Here is a 20,527-nt window from a genome sequence, read left to right as displayed (position 1 = left end):
GGAAACACCCTATGAATATATTGGGAATTCCTAATATAACAGCACTCTTACCATTGACTAGTGATTTAAGTGGTCTCCATATTTTCTTTGTCAAGTTCAATTGTGGGTGTAGTACAAGAAACAGTAACCCTTTCGTGTCATTTGTTTTTGTAAAGATTCAAAGCCTGATATCTTAGAAACCAAATGAGGTAGTAACTTCACATTTACATGGTTGTAGCATTGACCTCTGACCTAATATGGATGCCACATAAAGACCATGTGACATTTAAGTTTCTGCTGTACAGACGCAACATTTTGTTTTCCTAATGTTGGGTACAAAGATGTACTCTTTTTATAAGAAATGTTCCATGATCAGTAAAGTTCAGTAGAAATTAACCATTGCACCACATGTCACATTTTCACATGCCCATTTTACTTCGTGTTTACAAACCATTCATTCTGACAGGACTCTGAATTATTTTACCTGTGGATGTGTGTTGTTTTTGTTAATAAATAATGTTTTGTTACTGACCTTGCTGTTTCTATCCTGTTTTGCAGAGTAATTGAGCAGCTTGGTGGGAAGCAGTTAGTAATGAACCACATGCACCACGAGGACCAGCAAGTTCGTTACAATGCGCTACTAGCTGTACAGAAGCTAATGGTACATAACTGGTATGTAATCTGATTTATTGTTTTTCCTTTCCTTTTTTTGCCATAGGTGTATTCATTCATCTATTTTTACCAACCATCACCTTTTCCACTGGGAGCAGCTTCCAATGTTTCTAAGTTATGGAAATTAGTACACATGTAATCTCATCTCCTCTCACTGACGAGGAACAGAAATCTTGTTATATCATAACTATTGAAACCATTAAGGCAGTGTATCACGCAACACTGCCCGTTTACACATTTTCTGATCTTATTTTTTCATCCTGCAAAGCAATATTGCTTACCTCGTATGATGACCTCCACACACAAAGTGGACCCCTGGTCTCCATGTTGCTTGTGTCAGGAAAAATAAACCAATCTCTTACCCAGAGGTCATTGTAATGTAACCCTTTTTGGCGCCAAAGGTCTGTGTACCTCCTCCATAAAACCGAATGCCATTTCAGTATCATTGTCTAAATTTCTCCTATGTTTGCTTGGTTAAGTTTTTGTACTTTTTGTTTGTTTTGCTCTTATATATATATTTATATATAATATACACACCTGTTTTTTTTTTCCCATTGTAAGCACAGACTTAGTAAGGCATTCAGTTTTGTATGTTAGTGTTTGTAAAAAACAAAAACAAAAAAAAAAACAGCCAATTATTTCTGGATCTCGCTTTTCCTATTAATCTGTGTGTCTTCCTCATGCCCTCTGTTTGTACATTGTGTGGTTCCTCCTTTCACCGTCTTGTTGTAGGATCTGTGTTTAATGTTTGCAGATATTTCAGACACACTGACACAAGGGGGAGGGGCTCCTTCGCCCCAGGCTTTACAAACAGATAAGTCCACTTGTGTTTCTCCTCGAGATCAACAAAAAGACTGACCACCATCAGGAACAGCGGAGATCTGTCATGTCTACCCCGAGGAAGCGGCTTTGCAAGTCTACACATTCCCGCAGCAGCCTGCGTTGCTCAGCTACCTCCTTCCCAAGTCATGATCCAGTGGTAGGGGAATTGGAAAATTCCAAACAGGCTTGTCTATACAACCTATAGCCCCGGTGGATGCAACCATTTTGTTTGACGATGATGTCATCGACTCTGCCTTTCACGATGAAGCTCCGGAGTGTACAAAGGGCCTGGTTCGTTGTTTCGTCTTCACTGTGTCAATACCCAGGCCAAAACAAATGAAGACAATTTTCTTAGCATCTTTGAAGGTTCCCCTTTTTAGAAGGCGTTCTGGAGGCCAGTTGGGGTTTTACGGGAGGAATCACCTGTTTACATTAATACTGACGTTGTTTTGAGAAGGATTTCATCTTCTCTCAATGTCAATACCGACCTAAGCAGAGGAGAATGATATCCTTGGCATAATTTATGCACAAGATAGTCGACTCCTCTTATTTGCATATTGAATAATTGCATACATCATTTCATTGCATAGCATGCATCTGGTCCCATTTTTTAATTCATTATTTTATATGATTTTATAATGTGGTTAAATGCATATTGGCTGAATTTCGAGATGGTCGAGCATGTGTCACTTATCTACTACCAACCCCCACATCAGGAAGAGGAGGTGGAACCAGAGCCACAGCCACTGGAGGAGGTTAGCTGGGATGCCCTCCTCCACAGCATGGGCGTGCAATATTGTTGCTACATCTGTGCGGAATGGCGCCATTTCCCAGTTAATTGCCCCCTCACAGAAGAAGGGGAGTTCTCCGCCAGAAGGGGAGGAGCCCCTGCCGCCCTCTCCGCCAGAAGGGGAGGAGCCCCTGCCACCCTCGCCGCCAGAAGGGGAGGAGTCTCTGCCGCCTTCGCCACCAGAAGAGGAGGAGACCCTGCTGCCCTCGCCGCCAGAAGGGAAGGAGATACTGCTGTCCTCGCTGCCAGAAGGGGAGGAGCCTTCGCCGCCAGAAGGGGAGGAGCCCCTGCTGCCCTCACTGCCAGAAGGGAAAGAACCCCTGCTGCCAGAAGGGGAGGAACCCCTGCCGCCATCGCCGCCAGAAGGTGAAGAGCCCCTGCCGCTTTCGCTGCCAGAACGGGAGACCACCTCAACCACAGCCCCGACCAAAAGCCCTGTGCCATAGCCTGGTGCCTGGGGGTTGGTTCCGTCAACCTGGGCTCCCAGACACCCTGCTCCTGTATGTTTGTTTTGTGTTATTGTAATTATTATTATAATTATAATGATTTATTATGTATTTAAATGACGGCGAAAGCCATGTTATTGTGTAATGACCCAGGTCCTGAATATTACATTTATATATACAGTACTGTGCAAAAGTTTTAGGCAGGTGTGAAAAAAATGCTGTAAAGTAAGAATGCTTTCAAAAATAGACATGTTAATAGATTATATTTATCAATTAACTAAATGCAAAGTGAGTGAACAGAAGAAAAATGTAAATCAAATCCATATTTGGTGTGACCACCCTTTGCCTTCAAAACAGCATCAATTCTTCTAAGTACACTTGCACAAAGTCAAGGATTTTGTAGGCATATAGTCAGGTGTATGATTAAACAGTTATACCAAACAGGTGCTAATGATCATCAATTCAATATGTAGGTTGAAACACAATCATTAGCTGAAACAGAAACAGCTGTGTAGGAGGAATAAAACTGGGTGAGGAACAGCCAAACTCGGCCAACAAGGTGAGGGTGCTGAAGACAGGTTACTGTCAAAAGTCATACACCATGGCAAGACTGAGCACAGCAACAAGACACAAAGTAGTTATACTGCATCAGCAAGGTCTCTCCCAGGCAGAAATTTCAAGGCAGACAGGGGTTTCCAGATGTGCTGTCCAAGCTCTTTTGAAGAAGCACAAAGAAACGGGCAACGTTGAGGACCGTAGACGCAATGGTCGGCCAAGGAAACTTACTGCAGGAGATGAAAGACACATCATGCTTACTTCCCTTCGCAATCAGAAGATGTCCAGCAATGCCATCAGCTCAGAATTGGCAGAAAACAGTGGGACCCTGGTACACCCATCTACTGTCCGGAGAAGTCTGGTCAGAAGTGGCATTCATGGAAGACTTGCGGTCAAAAAGCCATACCTTCGACGTGGAAACAAGGCCAAGTGACTCAACTATGCACGAAAACACAGGAACTGGGGTGCAGAAAAATGGCAGCAGGTGCTCTGGACTGATGAGTCAAAATTTGAAATATTTGGCTGTAGCAGAAGGCAGTTTATTTGCCGACGGGCTGGAGAGTGGTACATGAATGAGTGTCTGCAGGCAACAGTGAAGCATGGTGGAGGTTCCTTGCAAGTTTGGGGCTGCATTTCTGCAAATGGAGTTTGGGATTTGGTCAGAATTAATGGTCTCCTCACTGTTGAGAAGTACAGGCAGATACTTATCCATCATGCAGTACCATCAGGGAGGCATCTGATTGGCCCCAAATTTATTCTGCAGCATGACAACGACCCCAAACGTACAGCGAAAGTCATTAAGAACTATCTTCAGCATAAAGAAGAACAAGGAGTCCTGGAAGTGATGGTATGGCCCCCACAGAGCCCTGATCTCAACATCATCGAGTCTGTCTGGGATTACATGAAGAGAGAGAAGCAACTGAGGCTGCCTAAATCCACAGAAGAACTGTGGCTAGTTCTCCAAGATGTTTGGGCCAACCTACCTGCTGAGTTCCTTCAAAAACTGTGTGCAAGTGTACCTAGAAGAATTGATGCTGTTTTGAAGGCAGAGGGTCGTCACACCAAATATTGATTTGATGTAGATTTTACTTCTGTTCACTCACTTTGCATTTAGTTAATTGATAAATATAAACTATTAACATGTCTATTTTTGAAAGCATTCTTACTTTACAGCATTTTTCTCACCTGCCTGTAACACTTTGTCTAGTCTTTAAACAAAGGGAAATACTAGTTCCCATAGACAACACCACAGCATAACATATGTCAATCACCAGGGAGGTTGAAAATCTTGGGAGCTTTGCCTCCTATCAATAGAGCTCTGGAACTGGTGCAAGACACAGGACAGCACAATCGAGGCAGCCTACCTGCCCAAACTCAACAGCATCACAGACCTACTCAGCAGACAGATGGTTCCCCATAAGTGGCAGATGTGGTGCAGTGGGTATTCAACAAACCAGGTCATCCAATAGTAGACCTAAGTAGAGTACACCCACCTGTCACTTTTTTTGCTCCCGCTTTCAACAGAGAGCAGCCATGGCAACAGTATGCATAATATATGCATATCCTCCCCTGCCACTAAACCCAACAGTGTTCAGGAAGATAAGTAGAAACTAAACCAATCTCATCCTAATGTACCCTTACTGGCCCAAGAGGTTCTTGTTAAATTCTTCACTTGGAAAAAAGCATTTCTAGTGGCAATGACTTCAGCAGGAAAGCTCACAAAACCAGGACAAATCTGTCTCCTAACAGACAGTTTCAAACTGGATCACATCATGCCTAGTGTTCTATTACAGCCTTGAAAAGAAACCACCTCCAGAATCCATCAAAGCCCACTTGTTAAGCTGAATGGCTAAAACGTGTGCAAAACTAAAATCTGTCCCAGTACAGGACATCTGCAAAGCTGCTGCCTGGGCCTCCTTAGAGACCTTTATTAAGCATTCTAATTTCAATGTGTCTTTGTCTCATCCTAATTTGCTCACTGTGTTCATCTATGTCTTGCTGTACTAACAGCCTACTATCTTCTTGTCTACCTCTTTAGGTATGGTTTACTTTATGTGTGGATTTCATCATAAGAAGGTAAGAAGACGAAGATTACCTGTAATATGGTTTCTTCGTAGGATGATGAACTCCACACATATATATCCCACCCTCCTTCACCCTATTTCCTTTGCTGTCTTTATTTTTTAATGATGTCATTTTTTAATGACAAATGACGTGGGGTTTTATAGATGAGAGACACTGACTTTGGTGCCAAAAAGGATTATATTACAATGATCTGTGGACAAGAGATTGTTTCTCCTGATCCAAGTAACAAGGAGACCGGGAGCTCACTTTGTGTGGAGTTTATCATCCTATAAAGAAGCTATATTACAGGTAATCTTCGTATTCTTCATGTAGTAGTACTGTGAAATCCCAAACAATATTTTTCTTCCATTCTGTTAAACAGCAATATTTCCCTCCCTGTATGTTAAAGAGGAGTGTTAGGTTTTCGATCTCCTCTTGGAGACTTCCATTCACACATCACACACAACTGGAATTGGAGGCTTCCCATGCTCTGCCTTTCCAGTCAAACAGAAAGTAACAGCTGTATATGCTCTGCCCAGCATGGACGCTGCCATGCTACGTTGACTGGACGAAAAGTTGGAGGCAGTCTGAACAATTTTTTGTCTGCTATGAGACGAAGTCCCATGGTCAAGCCCTTTCTAAGTAGCGGTTGTCCAAGTGGATAGCAGACATGGTCATGACTGCCAACTTGCCCCCTCCAGAAAAGCTCACTGCCCATTCCACCAGGGGCATGACAACTTTGTGGGCTTTATTCCCGGGTGCATCTGTCTAGGACATTTGCAATGCAGCGGTGTGGGCTACTCCCCGTACCTTTACTAGTATAGTGTTCAAGGTATATTTGTATTTGGACTAGTTTTAATTGTAATAATAAAATACTTTGTTTTGAATTCAAGTCTAGTAGAACCCGACCTCTATCGAAGTAATCAGACTAGACAATGTTTCTAGTGAATACAAAGTAACAGTTTTATTACAAATAAAACTAAATAAAAGAAAAATTAAAGGTGTAACAACTAAATTAAAATAATACTGAAAGGAAGAATTAACTTATCTAAAGAGTACAGATAAAAAAGTTTAAACAACAATCGCTCCCGCTGATTGGTTAGCGATCCAACACAATCTATGGAGAGTCCCTTAAAGGTTACAACTGCATCCTGACAGCTATTTAAGATAGAGGTTAGTCTTAAAAGGGGTATCGTTAGTAACCCAAATATTTACTTTTGTTAATATTTGATAATCAAAGCCTTGTTAAATCAGTCTCATATATATAGTTTTGTTCAGAAGGTAATTCTCACTTTTGCGAGGTAAAGGCTCTCTTTGCGTCCAGACAACCTATCCAGAATTATCTATTATCAAGACAGCTAAATTTGGATTCTAGCTTCCAACACAGAGTGACAATTGTCTTGTAAAACCCACATCAATTTTTATAAATCACAATACAGACAAATACTGTAGTGTTCATTAACTCAAAGCATGATTTGAAAGCAATAATGCTTTTCTTACATTCTGCTTAAAACAAAACATTATTTTTACTTTAAGGTCTGCTTATTGTTGAGTTCATAAGAGGATTAAAACACTACTCATTGAATATTTAATGGACGTGCGCTGCCTCCTCCAGCTGTTCCGTGTCTTCAACAATACAGGCGCTCGAAGGCTCTCCTGGCAAGGACAGGTCCAGGTTCCGGGGTCTGCCTTCCTCGCGTTACATCTCCACTTTAGCGTCCGAAAGAAATGTCTTTGCAGAGAACAATTAACATTTAATATTAATATTTAGGTAGTCCACTGAAACAGCAATTCCTCAACCAGTGTGTGCAGTCTTCATCCAGTTATGTCTGGGATGTTCCACTGCAAACTCCAGCATGGCTAGCTCAGTAAATTGAATAGATTTCAATTTATGTCGACTTCAAATGTTCATCCAACTCTTTCTTCGGTGATCAATCAGGGCTGTTAGAGAGTTGATTACAAGTGCTTTAGGATTTTAGACGCGGACTCCCACACCAAGGCAAGCACTAGAATGGTTATCTTGTGTTGGAATGTCTGAAAACGGTATCTCTGTTCCAGCTGGTCACAGACTGGATCTCCAGATTTTCACAGTTCAGACTGGTTTGTGTATCAGAACCTTGGATTTTGTGTCGGGAGCCCTGTTTGAGTGTCACGCTCATACTTTTGTAATCTTCTCTTTACCCCTGTGATTGGATAGTTTGGTTATTTTGGGCAGTGCCTGAGTCCATGTGGAGTGTTTTTCATTGGTTGTTCTCATTCTGGCGTGTCCCCTTGTTCTCCATTTGTCTGCTATTCCGCCCCATGTTGGCTGGATTTATGTAATGGACTAGTTCCTGTCTGAGTTGTGGCGCTGAAAGAGTCATTCAGCGATCGTGAAGATGAGCCATTTATTCAGAAATTAGTTTAAAAGCATTTTTTGTCAGTGGGGGAGTTTGTGACCAGAAACCAAGTAGACACAGAGAGTGGCTTAAAAATCCCCATCTGTATTATTTCAATTCCATTACTTTTACATACAGAATAGTATTATGACCCACTCTGATGCTACACTAGGTTCTACAGACTTAATGTCATGAAGCCTCAAAACCCTGGTTTTGGAACTAGAGTACTAACGGTGGTTTCTCTTCCGCTCACTGCACTTTCGAGCTTTGAAATGCATACTCAGGTCAATTGCGCTACACAGAGGTATATTCCAATCAGTAATGGGTAGCATTTGTATTTCAGGGAACCAAGGTTATGATATGTAACCGAATGTCATCTTACAGTAACAGTGTTCATATATCTGGTTTAAATTGATTGTGTAAGAGAAGGCTGAGCTAACATAATAGAGGTTAATAAAGGATGGGGGATTGAAGCAAAATTAGGAAAGGTGTTGGGAGAATAATGCACTGGAAAGACAAAACAATATAAAAACCAGCTGTATATGAAAGATAGTGGGTGGAGAAAGAAAATAAGTTAGGGTTTGCCTTTGTAAAACACTTAGGTGTCCTTTTCAGTATTATTATTTCTCAGAACTGCCTCCAGGTCTTCTGAAGCACTCTATATTTTACAGCTCCTACACACATGGCATTTTGTTTCCAGAATGCCTGAGATATAAAACAGGATATTACTTTGTTGTCTGTAATAGCTAGTTCAACCAAAAACATATTTGTCTTCCTGCTGTGCCCCAGTAAAAATGGCATTTTTATATTGTTCAGTTAAAATATTGAAGTGAAAATATCCTGCTGTAAAGAAACAGTAATGAATAGGTTGGGATGGCAAAATTCTGCAGCAACAGTGGAGTTTCTGTTGTCTCAGAAACATCAATGTCAAATCTGATCGCTTACACAGCTTATAAATTATATTGTTGATTTAAAATGTGTTTTATACCTGTCTGTGTAGTGCAGCAGTTGTTGGATTCCAGTCTAAGTCAGAGTGAAATTCTATGTTGTCTTATAGGTGGTGTCTACACTGTTCATAAGTGACAGCCCAAAGAACATGCAGTTTGGTCTTACATAACTTAGAAAAGTTCAGGCATCAAATCTGACACCCAAGATGAACTGGTTGCTGTTACAAACAGGCTAGCAAGTGGCATGAGCGCCTCTAAAATGTAATACATATAAACAGGCCATGTCTGGTTAATATTAAGTTTTTAGTATCATTTGAATTAGTTTTTTTTTTTATTTCTGGCAATATTAAAATCAGTCATAAAACAATTGTTTTGGTAAAATGCAGAAAAGATAATAGTCCAGGCATTCTCTTTTGGACAACAGTACGCTGCATTACACATTGAAGGTACAAATCATATTTGAACGTCATGTTTCATCTCTTTTCAAGGTTTACAAGGATTTCAGCATTTAAAAAAAAAAAAAAAAAAAAAAAAAACTTTTTTCTTGCTTTCTTCAGTTCTGTTTTTCATTTTGTGGAATTTTGATGCCATCTTTTAAAGTGTATTCTTTTGTTACAATACATACCATCACTGTTGACTCATGTCTTCCCCGTTTTAAAACTGCCAAAACTTTGTGATTGGAAATACAGTTGTCTAAGGATGCTGGAATAGTTGGAATACATTTTAAAAATGGAATGATGGACAAATACTTTTAATAACATAAATCATGAAAATACAATTGACCGCTATTAGCTTCAGAATCACACATTAAGCAAAAGGCTACTACAGAGGCTGCTGAACAGAACATAAAACAAGTCACAGCTTTTATTCAGAAAACAAACTTGAATGTCACCGCAGACAAAGAGTATTCCTGTCGGTTGTAGCTAAGTTAAATCGGTACTACAGGTATGATCTAGCACAGCCACCTCGCTTCAAACAACCTGCTGCTTTTCTTTTCACTCTGTACTAATAAAATAAATTCCTGGATGGGACAAACAACGTGACAATGAATGTGCATATATGGCCTTTATTAAAGAATGCCAGATGCCCTTGGGTAACCGGGTTTTGGAACTGTTTGTAATCGATTTCCTTATCTGTGTGACTTGGCAAAACGTTGTCTTACACTTCCAACCAATTAATTGGATGCAGAACGTGCAGTCTCAATGTCTTCACTACACAGACAGAGAACGTCGGCAGCTGGGGGATGTTGCATGCTTGCCTTTAACAAGTGATATCATGCCATTTTAGTAAGGAAGCTTGTACTGCTATTTTTAGGCTGTTATATTGTTCTGAAATATTATCTACTTTTAGGTTTATTTAATGTTTCAACAGGTCCACAAAATCCTAATTTTATTCCATAACCTACCCATGAAAAATATGTTAAGTTCTCCATGATTTTAAGTAGACCCCTAGCAATGTGTCATTTAAGTAGACCCCTGCCAGTGTGTAATGGAAAGGAATGCCCTGTTTACCATATAAGAAACACTGTGGACACAAGTCTGGGTAATGTGGTCATTGACAGCCTGCGTGTTTTAAAAAGGACTATTAATAATAGCATGTGCATTATTGGGTACTTTACAGTATTCATATATTTTTCACATTAAAAGAACAATTGTAGTTGCTGTCATGGAAACAGTAGGTGATGATGGTGTCACTTGAATAAACTGTTAAGCCTAATTTATCCATCAGTGCATATATGTTGTATTGGTGATATAGTTAAAGTCTATTTGTTACAATTTAGCTTTTTCAGGGTTAAGTTTCCAATTCCACCCATATAATGTGTCATAAACGGAGATTTGCAGAAATTGTAAACACTGGTCAAAATTCAAATGGCCATGGGGAACAAAGAATTTGATAATTCTGCCAGACCTGGTATTCAGAATGCACTCAGAAGTCACGGTTTTATTTAAGCGATCAAGCCAGTCGGTGAAGGCTCTACCGTATGGTAGTTGAATGTGACTAGAGTTATATTTCTCAAGCCAACGTGCGAAGGCACTAACAAAAATAAGGTAGCCATTTCCTTTGTTGTAGTTTGCTACAAGTGCTTTTCTCAAACATGAATCCAACTCCTTTGTCTTGACCATCGTCTGCTGTATTGCCAAAATATTGTTCAACAGATGTTGGAAATAATTACCTCTTTTTCTGTCCATTAACTTTATAATGCAGCTTAATTACTGTGTAATAGTTTTCAATCAATTGATATATTTTTACAGACTTTTTTTTGTCATGAACAAATATTTGGAGTGCTTTTTTTTTTTTTATTAGATTACTTGTTAAACTATTGTAAATAGTGTATTTTGATTTTGTCATATGAGTTAGTGGTTAATGTTCAGTAAATGCTTGTATCTAGCATGTTTTCTTGAATCATTTTGTCTGCACTGTATGTATACAGACTATGACCAGTTAATAAATTGGAAAATAAATTGTCAGTGCTCTTTCAATCAGTATTTAGATTTTTGTGTTTTGGTGTGGTATGTGTCTTACTCCCTTGTAGAAATTGTTGAATTCATAATGAATTCAAAGCCAGCTGCAGGATTATCATTCCATGGGTTTATATCACAAATTAATGTATTTTTACACAACCACACATTTTGAATGAGGTTTTTAAAGACCGATTTAAAGCACATATTTAAAGAATTGACAGCCTTTTGGTTGGACATACCCATAATTCTGATATCAGCTGTTCAGCAAAGCTCTGTTACCTTGAGCACAGGTCATTTTATATCAGTGAGTAATTAAGTCTGTCCTGTGTTTCTCTATGCTGTTTAAATTGTGACATATATGCTGAAAATAAATAAAACCTTCACAGTGTCAGAATCCTGTCTGTAGTATTTCAGTAATTCAAACCACTTCCTCCTTCCCGTCTTTTCTGTAACCAAGCAACCCAGTCAGATGCTTGTTATAATTGGCTACTGCTTGGTCTTCCTCGAGCTTGGTAATGTCTATGGATGTGATTGGGACTGGGATTGAACAATATGGTATTAATCAAGAATAGAGGGCTTGACACATTTGGGGATATCAGCTATTATTGAAACTAATGGAAAACTGAACAGAGAGACGGTCTGTTTATGCACTACTTTTGTGCTAATGTGGACAGCTGTATCCCCATTTTATCCTGCTGCCATAGTAAAACATCTGTCAAAGAGAAAAAAAAAAATGTTTAGACAGGCAATAACGAGAAACTGTTGGTTAAGCCACAGAGTGTTTTCCATTGGCATACTTGGCGTCAGCAGGTTCCACTGGCTTAACCTATGAGAGGTAATTCAATTTCTGTATGTATATATATATATATATATATATATATATATATATATATATATATATATATATATATATATATATATATAAAATGGGGGTTGACTTTTTAAGTAATGTAGCAGAACAAACAAGAGCTTGTGTGTGAAAACTTAACTAAAAGCTAAATGTTTGGTCTTCTAGGGGAGTAACAGTTGAGGATACTCATAAACAAGGGGTGATACTTTCTTTATATTGTATATCTGATCAGAACAGAGGTAGCTGTGTATCGTTTGTATTGTGATACAAGACCAAAAGTGCAGCTCATTGTAGATCACCAAATGTTTCTTCAATGAAGAATATATGTGTTTTGTAGTTAATATGGATATAATCATACATCCCCTCACCTGATTTAATGTTTCTCTTTAAAAAAAAAAAAATAATAAATAAAATACTCCCGTCATTAAATGACCATTTGATCTTATTAGGTATCACAAAAGAAGCCCTTCAGGACCATCATATGTATCATAATACATATCGTATCACAACCTGCATATCGCGATACCTACTGTCACATTAGTGTATCATTACACTGTGTGTATACAATATTAAGTAACATGTACAGAATGTAATAATAAGACACCTGATCTCAAAAAAATACTCAAGAAAAAAAAAAAACTTATTGAAACATTTCATATTTTTCTGATGCTATTGCATTATTTTAGTTTAACAAAAACAAAAAAGGAGGTAAAAAAATTACACTGTCCTCTTACAGGACAGACGGCATGCTGCTGTTTTACTTGTCAACTAAAGAAATAGCCTATTTGACTAGCAGGCTCAGATACACAAAGTGCCTGCTGTATTACAAATCCCACACAGATTCCAAAAAGCACAACTGACTGAAATACCAACTTAGGACATCTTCATTCTCTTTTCAAAATGAAAGTACTGTGTATATCCTGAAGAGTTTATCTAAGGCAAATGTTCCGTCTGACCTTCTAACTCACTGTCTACAGCACAGAATGACCACCAGCCAGATAAACAAAGTAAGTCAGCAGTAATACTAAGGGGTGCTTTCACAGACCACAATTACCGCCAATGTTGGACTATCTTACTTAAGGTCATAATATATGCTAACCAAAGTCTGTGAAACCTAAAGTAACAAATTGAGAACACCATCCAAATGAAACATAAAAACTACAGTAGCAACGCAATGTATATGTGAAATGTAATACCTTATCACCATTAGTAGAGGTCTATTTCAAAACTGATACACCATTTAACTACCAGGAATGATACAAAGGATATCTGGAATTGGTTGCTGCCTTAGATTTATAAATAAAACTAAATAACAAGCACAGAAAATGTACTTTATATTATCAGTTGCTTTCAAGATTTGCAAAACTACCAGAACTACCAGTATGTGCCATGGCGTTTTCAACATTGTTCAATGATTTATTTGTTGTAGCAATAATTAATCTAAAGTCAAAAGCAATTATAACACTAAAATTTGAGTCAATATACATTTCTTGGTTTAATAATATAAAATTATATTGGAATTCTATTTTCCAGAGAGGGAATCTTATGTATTACCTTTATGAAATAAAAATAGTGTTAGTTTTAGAAGTATTCTTCAATTTGTAAGAAAAGATAAAATAATCATAGAAATATAAGATTATGAAGCATTTTGCTGCAATACTCATTTACTTGTGCAAATAGGCAATCTGTAATCATTCTGCATTTTTTTTTTTTTTTTTAATAATTCACTTAGTGGTGCGTAATTTAATTAATACTAGTTGATACAGCTTTACATTACATGTGAATACATTGAAGATTTTTATATTTAAAAGTGGGTTGAACACCCTGCCTCTAGATTTCCATTACATGAGAGTAGATGTTTGTAGAGTAGATCTGAACACTGCTCTCACCAAGATAATCATCAGCTAAGACGTAGCTTTGCAGTAAACTAATGTAATCCATCTGCATCTCTATCCATTTGCGTTGTTTTCCATCTGATGAAGTAGATATCCTTCTGCCTTGTTGATTGCTGAAGTGTAATGCTGGCTCCAGGGATCAGCTCATTTTGCCTCCCCAGTCATCAGCATACACAACGGCTGTGATGCTGGCTCCGGGGATCAACCCAGTGCGGTTTCCCCAGCGCATCAGCATGACAACCTTCTGGATTGAGCTAAGTAGGGTACATCTCTGGGGTCTTCAAGTGGGCATCTTCCATCCTCAGTGTTTCGTTGACTAGCCCGCGACACCTCAAGGGCTCAACAGTGATTCTGGCATCCCAGCATCGCCCCCCTCCATCCCCCACTCAGCTCAGCCCAGCTTACTTACCTGTACATCAGCGTTGCTTTCTTTCTATTGCTTGAGATCCCCATCCAGAATCTTTCTATTTCAACCACAGCCAGTTGCTGCTTCTTTCTGCTGCTTCAGATAAGTTCTTCATTGTGCGACGCAATTCTTGGCCACTGAACCTGACGTCTCTGAGAACCGGGTTGTAGAGCGTGCCACAAATCCTCGACCACCCACCTCCACTGAGTAAACTCGGACTCTCCATCCTCGCTGTTCCACTTCAGCAGCAAGTTGAGCATACCGAAGTTTCTTCCTCTCATACGCCTCATCGCTTTCATATGCGTAGATGATGTCCCCAAATTTATCCAGCTTATTTTCAACTGTTCCATTTAACCTTACCAAAGTAAAACAGAGATCTGTGTTTACTGTGTCCCACGCACTTTTCTAACAAGCTCTTGGCCATTTAACTCCAGGCTTGTGCCCGTTGAGGTTCTTTTCTCTCTTACACTGGTTCGTCTGACCGGGTTCGCAAGGATCATTAGGTTCATCACAAGTTGTATCCACGGAAGTCCTCCTCACATCTACAACAGGGGTGCTGATATCCTGCAAACTGTGGTTTGCTTCCTGTCACTGGATTTCATTCGACTGACTTGACTGACTTTGTAAGAAGTACTGATCAATGTGAGCCCCTTGTCCCTTCTCCCTCAAGCATTTAATTCTCCCTTGATGAATCTTCAAACCCCTGACCATTGTTGCCTTGCTGCAGTCACAGACACAAACCTGGAGTTCTGTGTCTTTGCTAACTGCAGAACTTGAACTAGTCTTTTGTCAAGTACTCTACATTCTCACATCCATTTTCGTTCCTAAATCGTTAACTGTGTTATCCACCGTTGTGTCATCTTCCGCCCCTGCTCTTGCAGAATGGGTATTTTTTTCTTTAATTTCTTAGAAGCCTTGGGCGGGTGTCTCCAGCATCCTGTTTACCTTTGAAAACAAAATGCTGGATACTGACGACCAGGGTAGCTAACCCTTGCCAGCCCCAATGGGGTCTCTTTCCTCCTGTCAACTGTCTTTCCATGCTGTCACGAGGTCTTTCCCTTGTTGCCAGTTGCACTATTCATAGCAGTCACTGGATGTATCCAGATCTTCATGATTTCCATTACATGAGAGTAGATGTTGAACTTCATGCTGATTTGAACTCGGCTCTCACCAAAATAAGCAACAACTAAGACATAGCTTTGCAATAAACTAATGTGATCCATCTGCATGTCCATCCTACAGTACCTTACATAAAAAGTAAACAATAAAATGTTATGGATTCAAGTAACTGTTTCTAAATTGTGCATCCTTAATGGATATTTTCTGCTTGAAGAAATAATAAATGATGTACAAAAAAATAAATGTCAGTGGCAGTGCCATATATTATTAAGCTTCTGAAATTGACTTGCCATGTAAAATATAGTCATGCAACATTTTAACCCTTGAAATACATTGCTTGCATTTTATAATGCTAAAATATATAAGACCAAGCTCCCGCTTTGGAAACCAATTTGAAGTTAAAACCATTACTAGGGGGTTTGCTTTATACCCCAATTGACATAAATGATGCCTGACACTCACTGTTTGCTTGCCCTAATTAACCTTGAACCATAGCTGCTGTTCTACAAGCGAGAAACAGCTGAACAGGTAATGTAAAGTGTTGTTGGTGATGAACAGTTACCCTCAGCTGTTTGTTGAAGGAAGTTGCTGTAGCTGTGGAACTCATGGCGTATCAGCATCATAATGATTTGGAAGCATGTTGCAATATGGTCAATAATCAAGTTACTAACATGTTAAGCAAAATTACAATAGTGACAAAAAAGAAAACAATGCTGTTAATCAAAATGTTGTTCTCACTTTTATTAGAATGCAAAAATGATTTGCTTATTGACAAAAACTGGTGTAAAATTGTAAAAGAGACCTAAATACTGCTGCAGCGTAGTACATTGCATTTGAATATATTAGGTATGCCATGGTTTGGACCATGAAAACAAAGCCCACAGACTTTGTATGTGTATTTGTGTGTATCATTGTATAGTATGTCCTCTAACAGCTTTTTTAAAATCTTTTCAGGGAATATCTTGGAAAGCAGCTACAGTCAGAACAACCTCCAGCTGTAGCAGCAAGAAGTTAAGGGATTCCTGTGAAATGTGTGTCCTTTTCACCTACAAAATTATGCGTGCATTTCAAATGCATTGTTGCAATGGAAATTTGTTTTTACTGTAAAAGTGTTGTGTTCAGGTAATGCAGTATACCTTAGTAATATCATAAAGTGCGTAAGGTAATGTTTCAAATTAAATTTTTGTGTCTGTTGTTTTATGGGTTGCATATGGGTGGAGTATTGTTAATTAAAACAAGACTAATGTTCATTGCTGTAGTAGTTACTTATTTATGTATTAGATGTGCAAATATATCCATTCCAATAAATTAGATGCCATTAAGCTGGGAATGTGTTGTTTCTTTTCTGAAAGACTGCTGATGATTTGGGTAAACCTTAACTTCTTTTATATAGTTGTTTTTCTCATATACATTTATCTTGCAGTAAGACCATATTTTTGTATTATTGACCCACTTGCAGTATTGCTAAAGAAAATAAAAATAAAGTACAGGTTTGCAGTATTGCAGGTGTATGAGTTCATAGGCATGGAATTAAGTTTGCATAACAAACTAACAGGAATAGCTTTACTGTACTTTACCAAGGTCAATGTACAACACAATAAACACAATTAAAATACACTGTTGCAACTGAACATACACATACATAGATTTATAACACAGCTTGGAAAAATAACAACCTCTGATTGGTTAAACAGCATCACATGACCATATATATATATTATATATATATATATATATATATATATATATATATATATATATATATATATATATATATATATATATATATTATAGCGTATACCATGGCTTGTAGCTAACGAGCCACTTCACACTGAATATATCATTCTGCACCATTACAGTCTAAATTCCATGACCAGCTTCCATTTTATTTTTTATTAGTTACAACACCACTGCCAAAAATGAGTGACATTCCACCTACTTCCTTTTAATATATTTGGGGATGAAACTCCAGATAACTGGTACAACACCAACTTTCCGAGTAAAGTGCACCAGCAACTGTCAAGAGTATGCACATAACAATAGATGAGGAACAGCTAATTGAAATACACAGAAAAAACATACAATATGGGCTATTAATGTCCTTAAAGAAAAAATATGGACAAGGAAATTTCAACATCAAGGGAATTTTATGCCAGTGCAAGAAGTTCAACTGGCGACCAGTATTCATCTCCAGTTTTATAACGCTGAGAGCTAGACTAAGTATATATGTTAACATCTCAGCGAGTTTAAAACCAGCAATAATGTATTCCTGTCGGTCATGAAAACTTTTAGAAAAGCAGGTAGACAAGGTAGGACACCACCCCCTGAATTACCCGCCTGGATTTGAAGCGTCTGCAGCAAACTGAGGCAGTGTCCCCTGACACTGCTATCAGACTGGTGCGTAAAGTCTGGTTCGATCTTCAACTTAATCAGGCCCAATGTGGACACAAGGGTGTCCGACAACTAACAAAGACATATTTTGAGATCCGAAAGGATCAAAACTGACTTGAGTATGTGTGCCTTGCATATAAAGAGGACACAAACTCATCTCAAAGTCTGGCTTCAGCCTCTGTCGCAGCAGCTCCCCTGCTTTCCTCAGTGTCATTTGAAACGCCACCCGTACCATCCACATTATCAGCTTGTGCTCAGTCCTCTAGTTTCGAAACGCCACTTTCGATGCAGAAATTCATAATAAACAGATTTGCAATTTATTTTTAATAAGTAAACAATAAATTAAATTAAGTACAATATTGGACTGTATTATGCTGCAGATGTATACACAATATAAGTTTGTGGTTTTGTTTTAACTTAAAATGTGTTTTAATTTGTGTTTGTATTTTTCTTCCCCCAAATGTGGTATATATCATGGGAACCGCACAGCCCGTCGTAGGTATATATATATATATATATATATATATATATATATATATATATATATATATATATATATATAATTTGTTTAAACTACATTATTAAAATTCATATATGTATATGTTATGGGCAAACCCCAAAATTCAGGCAATTTGTCCACTGATAGAGTGGTTTGCAGAAGTGTTCACCCCCCTGCAAAGTTTTCACATTTTGTTGGCACCTGAGCGTATTCCACGATGCTTTCAAATTAGACTTTACATGTAGAATCTACACAAACTACTCCACATTTATAAAGTAAAAAAAAAAATGAATATAGCATATAAATAAGTAAGATTTACAGAGAGAAACATATTAATCTCAGTTGCATAAGTATTCAACCCCTTTGCTACTGCAGCCCTAAATCAGCCTAGGTGTAAATGATTTGTTTGAAAGGTCACAAAATTAGTGAAATGGTTTCAGCCTGTGTCTACTCAATGTGGTTTAACTTGTAGATAATTTCCCTCAGGTATATAAATACTTTCAAGATGCAACACACATAGTGATCCAACAAAGCAACCATGAAGACCAAGGAGCTTTCGAAACAAGTCAGGGATAAAGTGGTAGAGAGGCACAGAGTAGGAGCAGGGTACAAGAACATTTAAAAGCCGCTGATTATCCCCCTCAGCACAGTGAAGTCTATCATTAAGAAGTGCAAGATGCATCATTCCACCCTGACACTACCCAGATCAGGTCGCCCTCCCAAACTGAGCAGCTGGGCAAACAGGAAACTGGTTCAGTATGTCACTTCTAAGCCAACAATGACCTTGAGAGATCTTCAAAGTTCTGTGTCTCAGATTGGAGTCAGTGTTCACACATCAAAAATAAGCTGGACCCTACACAAAACTGGCCTGTATGGACGGGTGGCAAGATAGAAGCCATTACTTAAAGAGCCTCATCTTAAAGCACGTATGGAGTTTGCGAAAAAGCATGTAGATGATACTGGAAAAAAGTTCCAAGCGTTATGTCTGGCGCAAGGCAACACTGCACATTACCCAGTCAACACCATCCCAACTGTCAAGCATGGTGGTGGCAGCATCATGTTACGGGGATGCTTCTCTTCAGCAGGGACTAGGAAACTGTTCAGGATAGAGGCAGTGGCAGAGGAAGAAGAAGATGGGCCCCACTGCAGGACCTTATTGTGCTCCCCCTTCCCCAAATGTTAACCCTTATTTATAAACATTAAACATACCAAATCTAGTGTTCAATATTGAACTATATTTAATTGTCAGAATGTTAGCATGTATGAAACAGTATGTAATAAGAACGTGTTCTACTCGCCTACTTTATTTTGTTTTGCGTACATCTTTACATCTAGCACTACACTATTTTTAATCATAAACAAACAAGTTTAATCACTAATCCTACCAGGATTCCCCAATTCTGCGATCACAGAAATTATTAAAGAATTCACAATTCTGCACGGACATTTGCAGAATTTGTCTCACATAGGAAACCGTTTTTTTTTTTTTGTTTGTTTTTTTTATTTTTAAATCAGAAATACAGGCATGTTGATTTGCTGTAGTTTATTTTGATGTCCACGGCAGCACACAACAGTCTTCCGTCTAAACTACAGGATGAATCGTGCACACAGAATCCCCAACAAACTCATCATAACTGTGAATACTGACTGAGTGGTTTTGCAAGTGGCTTGTACAGGTGGGCATCCCTGTACATTGCCACCCGCGGTAACTGTGAACCGGTGGACCTATACCATGCGGTACCGAGGTCACCGACCCAGTCTGTTCCTGACCTGGCACCGTATCTGTGCTAAAATCACCAAACCGGTACTAACCCAGTGCTCACGCCTCCGGGCTGGTACAAGCCTGGTCCTGTTCGGGTCTTGACCAGCCCGGTTTCTATTTATAAGCAAACTGAGGCAGCACTTGTACATCTGTATACTGTACACTTGCATCATGCCTGGCCAGTCTGCCAGTTGAGGACAAGCACGGCAGATGCTCTTCTTTCCTGGGGCCAGAGCATGCCAAGGAGGCACCGGTGAACCGATATTTCTACGAGTTTTGTGCACATTTCTCTAAGCGCATGCTAGAGAGACGTCTCTCCCACAGCTCTACATAGTGTTTTGCATTCTCATGCACAATATTCTTCCCCATCACCCTCTGGTAGAGAGGTGGCTGTGTCTTCACCCCATGGCTCTATGCCAAGGGAGACCAGATGACGCACTTGGGAAAGTAGCCCACACAGGGAACCATCTTCACTGTCTTCCTCATCTTC

General features: G+C 38.9%; 1 protein-coding gene across 4 annotated transcripts in view; it reads left to right on the top strand.

The window, feature by feature from the left end:
- Positions 1 to 16,707, top strand: part of LOC121314375 (V-type proton ATPase subunit H) — a 78,532-nt gene extending 61,825 nt beyond the window's left edge. For all 4 annotated transcript variants that reach the window (XM_041247563.1, XM_041247560.1, XM_041247562.1 and 1 more), the window contains 2 exons: positions 538 to 651; positions 16,340 to 16,707. In XM_041247563.1, the coding sequence (XP_041103497.1) occupies positions 538 to 651; positions 16,340 to 16,400 (175 nt within the window). In that variant the 3' untranslated portion in view covers positions 16,401 to 16,707. The remainder of the gene's footprint in view (positions 1 to 537; positions 652 to 16,339) is intronic.
- The last annotated feature ends 3,820 nt before the right edge of the window (positions 16,708 to 20,527 follow it).

This window comes from Polyodon spathula, chromosome 4, assembly GCF_017654505.1.
Source record: "Polyodon spathula isolate WHYD16114869_AA chromosome 4, ASM1765450v1, whole genome shotgun sequence".
In the NCBI taxonomy this organism is placed as follows: Eukaryota; Metazoa; Chordata; class Actinopteri; order Acipenseriformes; family Polyodontidae; genus Polyodon; species Polyodon spathula.
Note: the sequence above shows the minus strand (reverse complement) of the source record. Positions and strands in the feature narration are given on the sequence as shown.